Raw genomic sequence first — 18,192 nt, 5'->3', positions numbered from 1 at the left:
ATTACTGACAGCACAGGAATTCCAATTAGAGAGTCTCACCCCAGGACCTAGGTCAAGCCCTTCACACTTGCTTACCTGGCGCCTGAGAGGCCTCTGAGCCAGAGGGGAGCGGCCAGGTGGGGGTAGTTTAGGGATGGCGCCCCAGGTGGGAGCCCCATGAGGCTGGAGCAGATAGTATGCATCTTTGGGAAGCTGTAGGATGCAGCTGGTGTCTGCTGGTTGGGAGTGAACAGACAAGATGGAGCCTGTGGGGGAAGGGACAGGGAGGATTGAGTAGAGATAGTGTTTGATGCTTTCCTTCAGGTCCTCCTCCCCATCAGAACCTTTACCCATCACTGCCCTGGGATGAAAGCTCCCTCCTCTAGTCTGGGTATTTCCCTTTAGCTTAGAGTTTCTTCAAAATAAGAGACACCGCTTTTTGTTGGTCTTAGGCAAGGTCATCTCTCCTCGTGTGAGCTAATCTGTTTCACCCCAGACTTGGTACCTGACTGGGCTTTGGGGAGCCCCCAGCCCCTGTGTCCTAGGGATCTCTCGGCAGTGCTCCCATTGCGGCACATGTAGCTGTCATTGGGCAGAGAGTGTGTCCGGCTGACACCAGACTTCCTCACAGTCAGCAGGTCTGGTCCTAGCGGGACTGGCCCCTCCTCAGTGTGAGGTACCATCTGCAAGAGGATCAGAGAATGGGGTGAAGAGCATGCAGATGGGGTTTGGTAGCTGAGGAAAAGCTAGACAGCAGGAACTAAGCCCTCTCCCGCCACACCCACAATCTCCCCCCACACCCACCTCCACACCCTCCTAGGCCAAGGTAATGGGCATGAGCATGGAAGGAAATAGGAAGACATACAATGAGTCTCTACGTACAGGGAGGAAGGAGTGGAAAGGCCCCACCCTGAGAGCATGCCCACAGGATCACCCGCGAGCCTCTGGGTTGGGGATGGTGGAGGACCAGGAGGGGATAAAAGAGAGAGCAGCCCCCAGCACTGCATGTGATCCTCTCAGAGAGTCTGAAAGTTACCCCAGGGATCAACAGGGGACAGGCCTGAGCTAATCCATGCAGGTTAAATAACAGGTAAACACAAGGGACATGTCCCATCGTAATCTGCGGATCTACTTTAATCACACAGAGACTCTAGAGGGTGGAGGTGGGTAGCAAGTCCTGGGCACTGGGAACTCAGTACTCCCTCAGGGGACAGACTGAGGTGGGAGTGAGTCTGGGAAACCTGTTATAAAGAAAGGAAATGACCAGCCCAGGACCCCAGAAGAAGAAACCAAGGCTAGATCCCAGAGTCTCTCTCCCTCTTTAGAATCCTTTTCACTAGGCTACTCTGTCTCAAGGAGGCTGAAAAGCCCCTCCCCGCCCATGGGCTCAGCTGGTCTCAGTCCCAGCAAGTGGAAGATGGCAAGGCTGAGTAGAGCCTGAGTCTTTCCCTTCTATTCTCAATCCTAGGACCCACTCCTTCCAACCGGCCACACCCTCTAGAGCCCCTCCCAGACTTTGATCAAGATCCTGCCTCAGCTGACCCAGCTCTCACCAGTAGGCAATCGGTGAGAGGAGGGGGGGCTGCTCACTGTCGTGGGGGGGGGGCAGGGGGAAACTGAGGAAAGGTAGGAAGGTCAAAGTACCAAAGCCCCCGGAGCTTGTTGAGGACAGGACACAAAGACACACAGGGACAGCAAAAGGAAACAGGTACAGTTCCCCAGGGGGAAAGGCATGGTGGTGACAGCAAAGATATGGGTCTCACCCAGGACACTAGTGAGTCTCATGAGAGAGAGGCAGGAGGAGGGAGCAGGGAGGGAGGGTTGGCTGGTACAGGGCTCCAAACACAGAAGCTGACTTCCAAGCCACTTCTGTTTTGGGCTGTCGTTCCTGGAATAACCCTGTCACCACGGCTGCTCATGTGACCCCTCTGAGCAGGGTCTTGGTTTTTATCTTATCTAATTCCTTTATTACCCCCAGGGGGTACAAGGAAAAAATTCATGCCAGCAAAGGCTGGGGCACTTTGTGCCCACAAGTGAACGCCTCTGGGCAGGACCTGGGCACAGAGTGGGAGGAAGACCTGGAGCCCTGCAGCCAGCCGAGCCCAGGCTGGGGGAGCAGCAAGGGATGTGTGCATGTACATTGCTCTCCAGGGCACTAAGTAAGAGTGTGTGAGTGTCATCAGGCAAAGAGTCATCCGTCAGAGCTAGAGAGCAGGACGGTTCAGACACAATCTCTGACGTCAGAGACAGAGCCTCCATCTCAGCTAGAGGGATCTAGACAGGAGAGAGATGAGCAGGCGTGAGAAACCAGGACACACACTGGGCACACTTGCAGCCCCCACTTCCCCTTTTCCACAAAGCGGGGAAGAAGGCATCCCATCTTACTCCCCGCCCCTTGCCCAATATACCCAAGGCCCCTCCCCTCTCCCACTTCAACCCCCTGTGCTGATCAGAGAGTCTGCAGCAGGCACCAAAGAGACAGAGCAAACACTGGCAAAGCAAAGAGACCAAGAGATGCAGAAACACATTCTAAAGATACCCCAGGCATCTTAGCAGCCCCCTCCCACACTACCAGCACCCGGGGAGAGAGCGGAGGAGAGGGCTTCTACTCTCATAAAGATGATACCAAACAAACAAAATAAAAAGAAGAAGGGCCAGCAAAGCCCCGTCTCCTCTCTGCAGACAGAGCAGCATGGCAGCGGGGGATGGGGGGGGCACGCTGGGGACAATGCCACCAGTCTGACGGCTGTTTTCTGCCTATTCTCTTCGCTTCCAAAAGCCTAGCAGGACTTGGCCTGCCCCCAGATTCTGGCTTCTCCCCTCATGGGCCCTCCTCCGCCTGACTGCAACCTGCTTCCCCCTCTCCAACGTGGGCCTTAAGGAGGTGCTCTCCCAGCCAGTGTGAAGGGAGCACACTCTGGCCACCACATCATCTAGTTGGCTCACCTAGGAGATATTGAGGGTGGGGTGAGTGGTGTTTGGGTGAGTGGGCTGTTCTAATCAGTGTCCTATCCTATCCCCCCTCCCTCCACTTTTCCTGTGGGCTTAGCTTAGAATGGGGTGGGGCGAAAGGGGGGAGACTAGCTACATCCCTTTCTAGGTCAGTGCCAGGTCTGAGACTGGATTCTAACAAGAGGCACGGGTCCTTACCATGTGAAAATCATTGTCGATTGCCTACCAGGCTAAAGACTGCCTAGGAACCTGTGAGCCTACCCCTTCTCCCATCAGGTGGTGTGTCTCTAGGCTTCAGATGTAGTCCACACCCAGCTCCTGACCTGGGGTGGGGGTGGGAGATTGAGGGAGTATTGAGCCAATGGGAGGAGAGCAGGGCTGGAGGGACCAAGAAAGCAACAGCTCAGGGTAAGCTGCGCGTGGTGTGCCCAGAAGGAGGAGCACCCTAGGTGCTCCGGGAAGGGATTGCATCTGGTGAGGAAACCAAGCTCTGCTTCACATTTATGCCCCAGAATTCACTTCTATTCCCTCAGGATAGAAAACTGCCTGACAGCCCTCATCACGTCCAGTGGACTTTGTACTTAAAAGGCCACTAGAGGAGTGTTGATAGGTAACTGGAGAATCGGACTAGCTAAAACAGGTACCTCTAAGGGTTCCATGGCCACTTGCACTAACCTCTGCAGATCTTCTCATCTGGACCTGATAACTTGCTTCCTTTACCCCTCAAGTCCCACTGTCCCATCTCTGCTCTGTTCCAGCCCCTCCTCCATCCCCCTCTCTCTCCCTTGATAGGATGATTTCCTTACTTTCCAGAGCCTGGACTACCCTCCCCACTGTCTCCTGCCAGGTGCAGTGTGCAACTATGTGGCTCTACAGGCCTCTCTTTCTCTAGATACTCAGTGGGCAGGCCACACACCCCCAGCTACCCCAGAAGCACAGCACAGCATGGCACAACTCGGCAGGGTCAGAGGAAGGAGCACGTGACAGGGTACAGTAACCTGTGGGTCGGAGTCGCCCGGGCTGGGGGCGGAAGGGAAGGCAGAGGGCTGGCCCCCTGGGCCTGCCAGCTCGTCCATCAGCTTCAGCTCCCCCTCCAGGGAGCCCTGGATCAGCAGGGAGATGGTGTCAAACAGCTGTCTGTCCTGGGAGGACCAGCCCATAAGGGGAGCCGGGAGAGCCAGGGGAGCAGGAATCAGAGGGGTAACAATGAGAAGTTTCAGGGCCAGGGGATTGTTGGAAAGGGGTTGAAAGAATAGAAGTGGAGCCCATGTGACACACACACACACACACACACATACACACACACACACACAGAGCAACAGAGAGATGAGAGAGGAGAATGGGGAAGGTGCAGGAGGAAGGAGAGGTGCAGGATAAGAATAGTCAGAGTCCAAAAGGGGAGAGGGAGAGAGAGATAAAGAGACAAAGAAAGGATAGGGAGATGGAAGGTAAGAGCATGGAGGAAAGAGGTTTGACAATCGGGTAAGGGTGAAAAAGAAACAAGAAGGAAACAGAGAACTTAGCCTTGAACCTAGGAGCCTAGACGGGGAAGCCACACCAGGCTAGAGGAGCTAGTAAGACTGCCACCGCACTGCTAGAGGGTGGTCGGCCATATACAGAGAATATGGGCAGTCATTCTGGGAGGGGCACTTGGCAGCTAGCTCCTTCAACGTCGAGGTAAGAGGGGCAGGAAGATGGAGAAGCCCCTGGCCTGCTGGGCTCCTGTATGTCCCCACTGAGCTGCTGTTTGCCCTCCCTATCCCTCTCCTGTCCCATGGCCTTTTAAGAAGGGACACTGTTGCTCACCGTGGGGTGCTCAAGGGAGAAGCCTGAAGAGGCTGCTCCAATGTGGGCCATGGTGTGTGGAGCCCCAGGCTTAGGGCTGTCAGGGCTATTGACACCTTCCACCCCAGGCCAGAGGAAGGGGCTGCCCAGTGGGGAGTGGGGCTGTGGGCTGAGTGTCTTCATCTCTAGCTCCAGCTCCGCCTCCAGCTCCGCCTCCTCCTTGGCCTCTTTGTTGCTCTCTTCCAGGTGCTTCATCAGCACGGCTATGACCACGTTGACCAGCACAAACTGGGCCGTCAGCACGAAGGACACGAAGTAGATGGGTGAGATGACGGTGTTGTAGCAGGTGGACTCCTGGTCACAGTCCCGGAGGGTGTCCTGTGGGAGGTGTTGAGGGCAGAGGCATGAGGGTGAGGAGGGCAGCCGATGAGTGGTCATGGGATTCGGTCATGCGGAGGGAGAAGTCCCTGGGTAAGCATGGACATCAGGGTCCTGATGCTGTGAGGTATGAGTGAATCAGAGCATGTCCCGGGGAGAGAGAGAATCCAGCGTGCTCTGACATGGGTAACAAGGGTGGTATGCTTTTATTCATGGCTAAAACATCCTCTCCTAGACTCTTGCATCAGAGACTGGGTGTCCTCCCTGTTATTCCAGCAGCCCTGGCAAGGGGTCCCCAGGTTCTCACCTTCATAATACCATTCCAGTTGTCACCAGTGGAGACTCGGAAGAGGGTCAGAAAGGCCATACCAAAGTTCCTAAAGGTGGCATGCCGGCCCAAGCCCTCACAAGGGTGTGTCTCATCACACTCTGCGGGGAAGAGGGGAAAGGGGAAAACCAAGTTAGTCTTATGATCCCTCTTGATCTCCATCCCTGGCTCCTCCACCATCTCCAAACCTCAACTCACCCAGGTCTCCAAAGAGCTCCACGCCCAGAGCTGCAAAGATGAAAAATAATAGCATGAAGAGAAGTCCCAGGTTCCCCACCTGGAGAAGAGGAAAAGAAACGGAAAAGACGCTGCTGGCTCTCCAGCCAGCTTCCCTGTGGCCCCTGCCCTTTTGGAGGGCACCTCCTCCTCCTCCCCAGGAGGACCCTTCCCTTCTGCCCACCCCGCCTCCCAGCTACCTGGGGCAGGGCCTGCATCACCGTGTCCAGCAGTGCCCGCATGCCCACAGCCATCTTCAACAGCTTCAGAACTGCAGAACAGGACAGTGTCATGAGCTGGCTCCCCCACCCCCCACCCCCAGGGTCCCCCATCACATAGCTGGGAGAGCCAGGCTGGGCTGGAGCTGGTGGGATGGTCCACCCATACCCCAGCCCACTTATGCTAGACAAGTCTTTAATGCAGAGGCTGGGAGAAAACCCCTGGAAACCCAGATCCATCCACAGAACCAACTCTTTCCATCTCCCTCTGGGGAAGGCAGGTACAAGTGCTGGACCTACCTCGAGCAATGCGGAGCACCCTCATGATACGGATGATGGTGGGGTTGATGGGCAGTGAAGCATTGACCTCAATCTCTTCCAGTGTGATGCCCATGATGGACAGAAGCACAATAGCCAGGTCCAGCTGGTTCCACCTGGAAAATCGGGAACACAGCTCTCTGAGGCAGGGAGGGAGTCTGGGGGAGGGTGCCATAGTGGCACAGAAAATTAGATCTGGGAAGGGCCTGTGCTTTCCATTGTTCATCATTATCCCTGCCTCCCCCCACCCCATATGGTGTTTTGCTATGTTTCTCAAACTGAACTCAAACTCTCCTCCTGTCTGAGCCTTGCTGCACCAGAGACTCCAACCACGGCACCTGGTCTCATCGGTCTTGGCTTTCGGTGTTTTTATGTTTACTTTGAGCAGAGGGCTGTTTTAAGAGCTTTATGTCCATATTACAACTCTGACATGGACAGTGTTAGCTTTCTTCTCACAGATGAGGGAACTGAGGCACCCCCCCCCCACCACCAAAGTCATCGATCACTAAGTGACTAGGATTCCAATCCAACAGGCGGCCCAGCTCCAAGCTCTGTGGCATTAGTGCCATCCGAGGCTACAGTTGATTTCTCGATGCCAAAGCCCTCTAAGCTTTGCCTTGTCAAACCTCAAATCCCTCCCATCCCTTAAACCCTGGCTCTGGGACCACCATCACCATCAGCTCTAGGATGGGAGCTGGACTCCCAGGGTTAAGATAGATCTTCAGGTTCAAAAGCCTTCTGGATATTTCCCCCTGGAGATACATCTCTACTTACTCTCCACTCTCCCAGACCTCTCTCTCTCTCTCTCTCTCTCTCTCTCTCTCTCTCTCTCTCTCTCTCTCTCTCTCTGCTGTTACCTGTCCTGGAAGAACCGGCGGAAGCCGAAGGCCACAAGTTTGAATACTGACTCCAAGACAAAGATGACGGTAAAGATGTAGTTGCAGATCTTCAGAGCCTCGTCCAGGATCTGGCAGGGGTGGGGGCCAGATGCAGGGTTTCCGTAGCCCCAAGGCTGAAGCCTGCCCCACCCCCTCCATCACAGTACCTCCCAGAGCTGGGAAGTAAGGTGACGCTGAGGGAGCCCTGTTTCCCCCTTTCCTACCACGATGGCTGACCACTGGCCACTGTCCCATGACTATTCAAACCTGGCGTCTAATTTCTCCTTGAGACACCCGTGAGAATGTGCCAGAAGACACAGAACACGAAGACTGGAAAAAGGCTGGTCCATTATCAGTTCAACCTCCTCCCTGCTCAGATGGAAAGACTGACAGAGAAGGTGTTTGAGAGGGGTGACTGGAAACAGATGAGTCTGGGGATTGAGAATGTTCTAGAATCTGAGTCTTGAAGGACAGACAAACATCAGTCTGTCTTCTTCACCTTCCAAGACCCAGAGCCACACAGACTAGATGCTCAATAAAAATGTGCTCAGTCCCCAGTTCCTAGCTGTATGATATTGGTTGAACCAACTAACCTGCCGAGACTTAGTATCCTCCTGTATAAAACAAAGGTGACACCCACCTCTAAGGAGACTGCCGCAAGTACGAGGACCCACGTTGAGCCCCCAACACTTGTCTGATACCCAGAGGCTATCTATACTTCAGCCTGGGAAGGTCTCAAGGCTGCTGGCCTCATCTCTTGTTCTCACCTGGGGCTGCTGGTAATGTTCCATGGCCATCGTGACCACATTCAGCCCGATGACACCAGTAATGAAGAGGTCCAGGTAGTGGCTGGTACACAGGTGGTGGACGAGGAGCCGGAAGCGCGAGTAGTCAGAGTAGTAGGGCTTGCACTGGGCTTCTGGTGGGGGCAGGAAAGAGAGTAGAGTAGACATCAGGCACAGCACTCCCCCCACAGCCCTCCCCCCACAGCCCCTCCCTGCTGCGAGCCTCTACACCAGTGCTGAAACATTCCGGGTCACTAGCACCCCAATACCCATCCAATCCCCCCCCCTGCTGCCCTATGCAGGAGCCGGCTGTTTTGGTCTGTCCCTTGTCAAGCATCTGTTCTACTGCCTGCAGTCAGGGTGGAATGGGATAGAGACATGCAAAGCCCCTCCTCTACATTAGACACTGGGTGAGCCCATATCCTAGGGCAGCCTCTAAATCATACCAGCTCCTTATAACCTTTGATTCCATGTTCAGCGGCAAGGTAGATCAATAAGATGAAAGACACCCCCCCCCCCATCTAATCGGGCTCAGAGGGAGCTCCAGCCACTAAGGCAAAGGCTCCAATGCTTTCTCCAAGCTCAGCCCCTAGGGCCGCCGAAGGGATTACACAGAGCTGGGATTTGTGATAGGACCGGAGATTGGAAATTGGACATCTTGGCTGCTTGCTGACCTACCACAGAGTCTACAGAGGACAGTGCCCCAGACTTCCCACAGTTTCATGTGGGGAGGGTAGAGGCGGAGGCTCAGGCCTCTGCCCTGTCCCAGACTCAAGCTAGGAAGGCAGCACCCACAGACTCACCCAGTTTCTAATGAGTACCCAGCCTACCCTGGGTACTGGGGCTGCCTGACACTGCAGGCTGGGCTGGAAGCGCTGTCTGAGATCTGTCATAGGCATAGTGTTTTTCTTGTAGTGAGCTGACCACTTAGAAAGGTCACAGCACCAGAAGGTAATCCTGCCAAGCAGGCAAGAGAAATCTGGGGTCAGATTTCAGGGGACCCTCCTTTTAGGTGCTGGAGTAAGGGCCAGGCCAGGGTGAGGGATACGCTATCTGGAAATATGCCAACAGATTGGTCTCACAGAGAGATACACGGAGGGGAAGCATGGGCAGCCTCAGGTCCCAGACAGCCCTTCCCCTCTTAGGAGGTCTTGGCAGAAGCTAGCCAGGGAGGCCTATAGCCTCTGAATACCATGCCAGGAACCAACTGGCCCAGGGGTGGCAGAAAGCTTTGGGTCCAGGCCAGCTCAAATACAACTATCTTTTCCCATGCAGAGGATTCCTTCACAGAGAGGTAAACTGAGGCAAGGACTGGCCTGGGGGGTGAGTTCCCACCAAAAGCCAAAGGAAGAAGAGTGCCCAGAAGTGACAGGTTTGGCTTCTCGACAAATCTGCAAGCCCACCTGACCCCTCTCCACATCGGCCTTGAGGTGTGGATAACCAGGGCACAGGTGCATCTCAGCGGTGCCTGAGGTCATCTCTTTGTTCTCGGAGTGGGCCAGCCAAGTGTGGCTTTGTTTGCTCAGGTGGCCTTCCTGACACCCAAGAATATGGAGAGAGGAGAGGCCAGAGGCAAGGGATGCCATGAGCCCACAGGTCATCCACACCCGATGGTGGGGAGTGGCTAGGCTAGCCAAGGCCTCTTCCTTCTTTCCTTCCTTCCTTCAGTACCATGAGAACCAGAGGGCGCTAGTCGCCCTGTTTTGCCTCAGCAGCCGGAACTCTTTCTCTGCATTAATCTCCATAAATGTCGAGAACACCCAATCCCATTATGCTAAAATATGAATGGAGAATTAACTAAAATGTTTGAATACAATTAGGTTAGAAGAAGCTGCTTCTTATTAGCCCCGTTATTAGTTGAGACAATGTTGAGGGGAGGCTGGAAGGGAGAAGTCCCCTTGACCCTCCCCATCCCCCCACCCCTCTTATCCCAACCTGACTATTGTAGGCACATCAGGGCCATATAGAGGCATCACCACCAACAACTCTGCCTTCCAGCCTTGCTTCGGGAGTCTGGGTGATGGTGGTGGGGCCGCATTCAGCCAGGGATCCTCTAGGCAACTCAGAGGAGAGGGGGAGTCATGGCTGGGACAGGGTATCTGTTCATAGCTCCAGGTCCCAAATACCCTTCTGACTGCAGCCCCCAGCCCAGATCAGCAGGCATCAAGGAAACCCTCCATTAGAAACAAGTCCAAAAAGCACCAAACCAACTAGAGCAGCCTGTCTGCCAGCAGCCTCTCCGCCATCCAGAGAGACCCAGGAAACCTGTGACCCAGCACCAGAATGAGACAGCAAGACTCCAGCCTCCCTCCTGATCACCCCGCTTCCTTTCTACGAGTTATCAACTGCCTTGGGTAGAGTAGAGTTCAGAGGGAGACAGTGGGGGAAAGGCCCCAGGGCCCCTAGGGAGACCCAGGGGCCAATGAGGAGAGCTGGAGGGGCTGTGGGTGACAGCAACAGGCACAGTGAGTTAGTAGAGGTCACAGGGAGCCCAAGGCACAGCCAGGGCAGACGGTTTGCAAAAGAGAAAATGGTAGGAAATAGGCTTTTAGCTGGGGTACAGGGCCCCACAGCAAAAGCCGAGCTGCCAGGGATCCTCCTGGCCTGGTGGGAGGGGAAAAAGAGGGGGTTAGTGGAGATGGAGGTCAGAGCTGGCTGAGGACAGGAAGCTGATGCTGGAGGTCAAGTGTCACAGGACTGGTCTTGTCACCTAGCAGTCCCAATCTCTCCCTTCAGACCTAAGCGTTTAGGCCCAGTGTCACTCGCTAATCCAACTTTTCCCTTTTCATTTTCCCTGGCCCGGGTGATACCTCCTCCTAGCTACAGAAGGGTGGATGAAAACATGTTAGCAGGAAGTGGGGGCTTACACATTTGACTCCTAGAAAACCCAGACGAGAGACTTGGCTGTCACCGTGGTAGGGAGACTAGCACACAGGTACCCCAGTATCTGGGAGATTCAGATTATTAGAAATTCAGGACCAAGACCCCTGTGGGAGACCTTAAGGATGAGTCCCAGGATGTCTTGTCCTGTCTCTCCACATAAGTCTTACTCACAAGAGTAAGACAAGCTCTGGTATAGACCTTGAAGAACCCCAGGCTCTGAGAGGAGGGATATAAGAGATTTTGGGGACCATCTAGAGTCTGAGTCACTGTTACAACCTAAGAGAATTAATAGTACGTGTGCCAGCAGGAGCAGGCCAGGGTCCCTGGGGAAAAGTACAGAGTGAGATGGCCGGTGTGTGCTGAGGCGTAGGTATGGTGTGCCTTGGTGGCTGTGCCTACACGTATGTGCTGATTAAAGAGACAGTGCCCTGGGTGGAGGAGCTTCGGGGGGTGGGGCAGCCACGTGTTTGGGTAGTGGTTAGGGGTAAAGGTGAGCATGCATCTTCTTCAGTCTCCACTTGATCCTGCTGTTCAATACCTCAGAAGGGCTAAGCTGAAGACAACTTTCTCCCACCGCCCCCTCATTCCCTACCGTGTCAGAAATTTGGAAAACAGTCTGACACGGAGACACGGGGATCCTAGCAACAGAGACACAACCTAGCCAGAGACTCCTGAGACCCCAGAGAGATGCTACTCAAGGTCAAATACCATAGCTTAGGAACATGGCAGTAGATGAAGATCTGTCAAGGCTCAGAGCGCCCCGTGAGGTGGTTTCTGAGCCCTCACAGACCGGGCAGGCCATCCCTCACCAGGATGGGGCCTAGGCAGGGAGGAATGGTTCAGTCAGAGGTTCCCAGGCTGAACCCCCACCCTCCACAGCAGAGAAAGCAGCTGTGTGGAAGACCTTTCATTCTTAATACAATTTCTCAAGGCTTAAAAGAAAGTATACACCTGCTCATGTGAAGACCCCATAGACAAATGGCAACATAGTTTCCCTTCAGCCATCAGTTAGAGTGTGACCTTCTGCAGCTCAGAAGCACTGATCAGCAATTAAATGTGTCTTTGATTAGTAAAAAAAAAAAAAAAAGATAGGGCAGCACAGCCGTTCTCCACATGCTGCCACTTCAAGTCTTCCAAACTGCAAGAGGAGGCCAGAAGGGGAATCCTGGGATAAACAGCCTGGGAACCACCAGGTGGAGATGTCAGAGGGATGGGATGGGGCCCCACAGCCCTGCCATAGACTTTGATCCTCTCAATCTCCATCTGGGGAACAGTATAAGAGGACTAGGAGACAGAGTGAGGCAGGCATGGGGTGAGGGGCAGGCACAAGGTCGTCTTCCCAAGACACAGTTTTGGGAGGTAAGGACTCAACTTGTTCTCAAGCCTCTGGCTTTGGGCGGGGGGTGGGGGGGAGCTTGTAGCTAACTCAGTCTTTCAATTCCCAATTTCTGCTGTTCCGCTGTTTGTAGTGATGATGTGGCCACCGTGATGACTTGACTATTAATGAGTTGGTTCAATTATTCATCGCTACATTGTTAAAACAAATCCTTCCCCTCGCTGCTCCTCTCATCCTTTCCCTTGGATCAAAGACTTCCCTTCAGACTAGAGAAGGCAAGGAGATTTGCAGCTTAATCAAATGGTGAGGAGCAGGGGAACAGGGAGGCGGTGCCAAGACAGCAGAAGCCCCTTTGTAGAAGACCCGGGTCCTACAAGAACTGTTGAGCCGAGGGCCCAAGCCCACCTCACCTCCATCCAACTTATCATGGACCTAGGGGACTAGGGTTGCGACGCAGACTCAACACTTCAGGCCCTGCCTTCTCGGGGGCCCCAAGGACCCTCAGCCCTTCACCCCTAGAGGATAAAACCAATGAGCCACGGAGAGGGAGCAAAGAGCATGTTCCCACACGCATGAACCCACACCCCAGACGCAGTACCTGACGCAGCGCTGGCTGAGCTGCCGGAAGCAATTACATCGTCCAACATTAGATCTAAAAGAACGAAACACGACATTGGTCATTGACCGGACCAGGTGTGCTGGGCAGGGCCCCTCAGCAGCTCGCTCCCCCTCAGCTCCAACCCTCACTCTGCCTACACATGGGGTGTGCTGAGCATTAGCATCTGGCTCTCAATGCCCAAGCCCAGACTCGGGCACCCAAAGATGACAAATATTTCAGCCAACTCGCCAGGGTCACAGGGGGTAGGAAGGTACTGGAAGGGGGACAGGCAGACTGTCATCGGAACAGATGTCCATTCCTACCCCTGCTGTGGCTTCAGCTGCACCTGTATAGCTACAGACCCCAGAAGAGGAGCCAGCTGGTCCGGCAGAGGCCTCAGTGCCTCCTGCCAAAAAAAAAATTGCACGTGCAGATGCCTTGTTGAGACAGCTCACTACAAGGGGTATGGGTGGGTGGAGCAGAAGTGGGAGCGTGGCCCTGGGGACAGGGTACCTGCTCAGCTGTACAGGCTAAGAGAAGCCAAGACCAGACCCCAACCCAGAGCTGGGAAGAGGCGGAGCCTATGGAGGGTAATGGGTGCTTGTGAGAGGCGGGGGTGGGGGGGGAGCTGCACCTGCTCATGGCCACCTGGGGGCCAGAGTCCCCCTCCACATCCTCCTGGAGCAGTTCTGGCCCAGTCCCACTCTCATCCTGTCTGTGACTCCTCCGCACTCTCCCCATCCTCCAAGCACCTGCCACAGGCAACTGGGAGATGCAGCCAAGGAAGAGATGGAGCCCCCCCAACTCACTTGGTGGTACTCACATTTCCACACACCAAGGGGGAAACTCAGATCATGGCACACATCCGATCGGCGGGAGGCAGACGGTTTGTGAGCGGGTGGAGAGGAGGGAAACCCACAGACCAAACAGGGAGAGACACAGGGAGACACACGGAGGCTTTGAAACCCACACAGACAGGCACGTGGAGGGACGTGGGCTGTGACTGAGAGAGGCGCAGAGATGACAGAGCACCAGACAGACAGAAACCCCCCGAGCGAGGGAGGGAGGGAGGGATCGAGCGGGAGCCAGGTGCACACACACCTGCACACATGCCAGAAACAAAGCAGCTACTGCGCTGCTCTCCTGTCTTCCCAGCTCTGTGGCTTCCCCATGTGTCTCAGCCTGTCCCTGGCAAAGCATGAAGGTGAGAGGCATGAAGCCGCGCGCACTGTGTGCAAGAGATGCTGGGAGCACAGAGGACCTGGAGGGGTCTTGGGCCACAGAGTGATTATTGAGCTTTCCTGAGAGCGTAAATCTTTCCAAAGGCCTTTCTCTGTTTGGGTTTTGGTTTCAGACAGGGGTCTCACTGTTTAGCCCAAGCTGGCCTAAAACTCATTATGTAGTCCAGGCTAGCTTTAAACCTGCGATCCTGCTGTTTCTGCTTTCATATGCAGACTTGTGCTACTACACCTGGGTTCTTCTCTCTCTCTCTCTCTCTCTCTCTCTCTCTCTCTCTCTCTCTCTCTCCTCTTTTCTTCTTCAAAAAGAAAACCATCAACCATCAGGGAGCCAGGTCGTTTTGTTGGAGAAAGGGAGTGGTCCTAAAGTTCAGTCTCCATTATTGTCTCTTTGTAGGTTCACCTGAGCCCTGGCTGAGCAGCTATGGCCTCTGAGCAAGTTACAGAGGTTAAAGTACACCCTGGGTTGATCTGAGTTAGCACCTAGGCTAATCCCTAGGTCACTGAACACACCAGTACTGGGAGGTGTGATGTCAGGTCAGGTTGTTTTCCCTCCTTCCAGGGATGCTGAGATGCCACGAGTGTCAATTTCTACCTGGTATCCTCTGGGGAGTATGAGGTCGAGACCTAGGGAGCCTCCTGGGGGGCAGCTCCTTCCCCATGGGGGCTAACCTGGTCTGCTTCATGCAGGCTCTAAAGGCGGACATGCTATTGAGGAAAGGAGATGGGGGGAGGGCAGGAGCACTTCTCCCAGCCCCGGGCCCCAGCTCCTAACCCCCTGCAGTCGCAAGGCCATGGTCAAGCACGACCCAGAGAGAGGTGGAAAGACTACCGACCGGCCATCTGCTTCTCCTTACTCCTTCTCTTTTTCTCCAGCCTCTTTAGTCGCTTCTCCTCCCGCCGCCGCGCCTCCTCCTCCTCCTGGTGTTGCCTGCACTTATGGAAGTTCTCCACCACCACGCCCACAAACATGTTCAGGACGAAGAAGGCCACGATGAGGAGGAAGGAGATGAAGTAGAGCAGCATCCAAGGGTTGTGGTTCATGATGGGCTGATTGGGGGAGCAGGAAGACCACGGGGGTCACATCAGCCTGGTGGGGAACCACCTAAAGGTGCTGCCCACCTCAGCTGCACTGGTATGAAATTAAACAGCCCCAGGGATCTGACAGCAGAGAGCGGCTGGGATGAGCTGGAATGAGCTCACATCAGGCAAGAATGGCTATTCTCTGTCTAGAAACTGTCTCTTTGTTCCGGCTAACTCCTGCCCTGAAGGAATGGGAGCCCAGTGTTCCCAGGCCCTCAGACTTTTCGTGCCAGTTTTTAACTGTTCACCCGTCATTTGAAAAGAAAGAAAGTCATTTTTAAAAACTTACTGCAGGCCTACAAATAAGCTGCAGCATGTTACTGTGACCCAGGCTTGCCTGGTTACACGTGGTAACCAGCCCAGGCTGAGTGACCTGAACCCAGACATGGCCCTTCTCACCACCTTACCTGCTGGTCCACGCCCACAGCATCCAGTCCATCATACATGATGTCAACCCAACCATCCTTAGAGGCCAGCACAAACAGTGACATCAGAGCCTGGGGGTGGGGGTGGGGATGGGGGTGGGGTAGGAGACAGAGGAGATAACATGTTTGAAACCTAGCATGTGTGGCCAAACTACCCACCACATTCCATCATCAGACCTCCTGTCAACAACTTGGGGTCCCTACGCTAGGTCCCCAGGGAACACTCTGTCTCAGGACCCCATGGTTGGTCAGATGCTAGGAAAGACGACTAAATCTCTGACCTCATCTAGGGTGGGAAGATCCTAAGGCCCTAGGAGTCTGGAAATCAAAACAAACCAGCAAAAACCAGCTACTTTTTTTTTTCTTTTGCAGTAATAGGAATTGAAGTCTTCAAGTCCCCATGAATGGTAGGCAAGGAAGTGCACCAGTCTACATTGCTTCAGCTCAGCTATTTCATCCTCTACATATCCATTTCCACAAATCGAGAAGAAAAACATGAAGCCTCGCCATGTAAGCGAATACATATTTCATGCATTATACATGTGCAAACTCCAAGGAGACGGTAGTATGAACCTATTCTCCAGATGAGAAAATAGAGGCCCCTGCAGCTCAGCTGCCCAATTTCACTGAGCTGACACTGATAATGACAGGGTTCATATCCAAAGCCGCCTGCTCCCAACCTCACATGTGCTCTACTGTGTAGCACTGTGTGGCACTGTGGCCCTGGGCCAGCCCCCCACCCCCCTTTCTGTGATCCTCCATCCCTTCATCTTTAGAGAGCTACAGGCCTCTGTGGTCTGTTCACTGGGGAGTGTAGGTACACTAGCTCTGGGACACGGTGACAGTGAGCCAGCAGAAGGCCAGTCTCTGTGGTTGCCCACCTCCAGCTCTCTTGGACCACATTACTCAGGATGGATGTGTGGTCCCATCTTTAAGCTCCTCCCCATCCCAAACCTGCCACTCACCTGGCCCAGGTTGTCAAAGTTGTACTTGTGCCGGACCCACCGGTAACTGGCCTCAGCACAGTCGGACTTGTTAGTGATGTTCCTGGTGTCCTCACCCTGACACACGAAGAACTTCCCTTTGAAGAGCTGAGCACACACATGTGGGAGACAGAGAGTAAGCCCAGGGCTCCCAATTCCACCCAAGCTCTGAGTCTAGGGATATAGCACACCTTGGGTGTCTGAGATGCTCGCCTCTGGTGTCAGCCAGAAACCCTGACAGGAACTCCCCTTATAAGTACCCTCTTCCTGTTCCCAGAGAGGAAGAACAAGGTGGAAGGAGGGAGTTGGCCACTCCCCTTCTACCAAGAACATAGTCAGCAAAGTTCCAGATGTGGGGGAAGAGAAGTCCAAAAACATCACTGGAGAGCAGCTCTCCTTTAGCCCACCTGACTTCCTAGATCTGATGATGTGCTAGAGTCGGCCCCGCAGTCCTTTAACAAGGAGCCTGAGTGGTTCCGATGGATGCTTCTAGGGCCACCCCAAGCTAGGCATTTACCGCTCATGGTAACTATGAGGCATATAGATTTTAAGCCCCACGTTATAGAAAGGAAAACTGAGGCTCAGAGGCCATTGATCACTCACTAAGGCCATAGTTGGCAGAGAAGTTCTTAAATATGGGTCTGTCTAGAAAGTTTAGGATAGCCCAGGCCATGACTGCTGGGGGTGGAAGAGAGGGGATCTGAAGGACAGGAGGATTGGGGACAGGGGTGAGGGACCCATTTAGGACAAACCTAAACCCATGGGATTGGATTCAACAATGGCTCACTCTCCCAAGCCAAGGGATGTGGGGAAGGGGTGGGCACTAGGCCACATGTGGGATGGGGGTGGGGCAGAGGCTCTGCACAACTTTGGCGAATGTAGCCTGGTCCTTGAGGCTAGAGAATTTCTAGGAAACCAGGGAACAGCCCCTCCCCAGGGCATAGTGGGCATTCTGGAAGCAGGAGGAGGAAGGAGGGAGAGAGTAGCAGCAACCACCCAGGAGTTCCCACACTGCCCGGCAGCCAACTGTCTACCCTGAAGCTGGAGTGGGGACACTAGAAGACCAAGATGGGCCCAAGGGGCTCCCCAGAACCTTGAGATGTCTGCTGAACCCTGCAGGCTGCTGTGGCTCTTTTTCCTCCAAAGCCAAGTTCCTTCTCTGGGCCAGAAGCCAGGTTTCCCCGGCAGCCCCCACTTCCTGCCTTGTCTGGGGTCTGCACCCGCCTGCCTGCCAGCACTCTGTTAACCTGGCCCAGCTGTCTGGGCTCTGGATCCCCAGGCCTGGCACTCAGCCCACCCTACTTGGGGGGAGGGAGAGGGAGGAGATTCCAGAGCAAGCAGACGAGATGTGTGATTTAAGTACACCATGGTGTAGGGACAACAAGCTGCAGTTACCAATGGACTTGATGGGCCTGTGAAATTGGGTCCCTTCAAGAAGAGTCACCCCCCCCCCCCCCGGCCCCCGAAAGGTTCCCAGGTTTCTGTAAAACACCAATCAGGCCCAGGGGTCTGAAGCCTAAGCCCTGGAGGGAAAGGGTCCTGTTTATTTTCATTTGGAACAATGGTGGCAGGAGCATGAGAGAGGAGAACAAGATGAGAGAGGAGACTCAGACACCCCCAGCTAACACCAACCCCTCCCCCACATACCTGCACCCCAAGAATTCCAAAAATGATGAAGAAGGCACAGCAGATGACCACAATGTTGCCAATGGGTTTGAGGGATGACATCAGAGTCTCTACCACCAGCTTCAGCCCCTGGGCCCGGCTGATGACCCTGGAGAGCAGACAGACAGCAAAGGGGCAGATGGT

General features: G+C 54.4%; 1 protein-coding gene across 17 annotated transcripts in view; it reads right to left on the bottom strand.

The window, feature by feature from the left end:
* Cacna1g (calcium voltage-gated channel subunit alpha1 G) overlaps positions 1–18,192 on the bottom strand; it is a 66,041-nt gene that overhangs the window by 2,043 nt on the left and 45,806 nt on the right. For 4 of the 17 annotated variants that reach the window (XM_085829654.1, XM_085829658.1, XM_085829645.1 and 1 more), the window contains 14 exons: positions 18,031–18,157; positions 16,366–16,491; positions 15,383–15,472; positions 14,729–14,942; positions 12,655–12,708; positions 7,820–7,971; positions 7,032–7,141; positions 6,157–6,290; positions 5,839–5,909; positions 5,621–5,699; positions 5,402–5,523; positions 4,738–5,094; positions 485–662; positions 76–245 (listed from right to left, as the gene is read on the bottom strand). In XM_085829654.1, the coding sequence (XP_085685780.1) occupies positions 76–245; positions 485–662; positions 4,738–5,094; positions 5,402–5,523; positions 5,621–5,699; positions 5,839–5,909; positions 6,157–6,290; positions 7,032–7,141; positions 7,820–7,971; positions 12,655–12,708; positions 14,729–14,942; positions 15,383–15,472; positions 16,366–16,491; positions 18,031–18,157 (1,984 nt within the window). Of the gene's footprint in view, positions 1–75; positions 246–484; positions 663–2,118; positions 2,254–3,929; positions 4,074–4,737; positions 5,095–5,401; positions 5,524–5,620; positions 5,700–5,838; positions 5,910–6,156; positions 6,291–7,031; positions 7,142–7,819; positions 7,972–12,654; positions 12,709–14,728; positions 14,943–15,382; positions 15,473–16,365; positions 16,492–18,030; positions 18,158–18,192 lie in introns of all 17 variants that reach the window. The other 13 variants (XM_085829655.1, XM_085829660.1, XM_085829646.1 and 10 more) reach the window with 6 other exon arrangements.

The sequence above is a fragment of the Mus caroli genome, unplaced genomic scaffold, assembly GCF_978045245.1.
Source record: "Mus caroli unplaced genomic scaffold, Mus_caroli_1 scaffold_13, whole genome shotgun sequence".
NCBI classification, from domain to species: Eukaryota; Metazoa; Chordata; class Mammalia; order Rodentia; family Muridae; genus Mus; species Mus caroli.
This window is presented reverse-complemented; position numbering and strand designations above follow the sequence as displayed.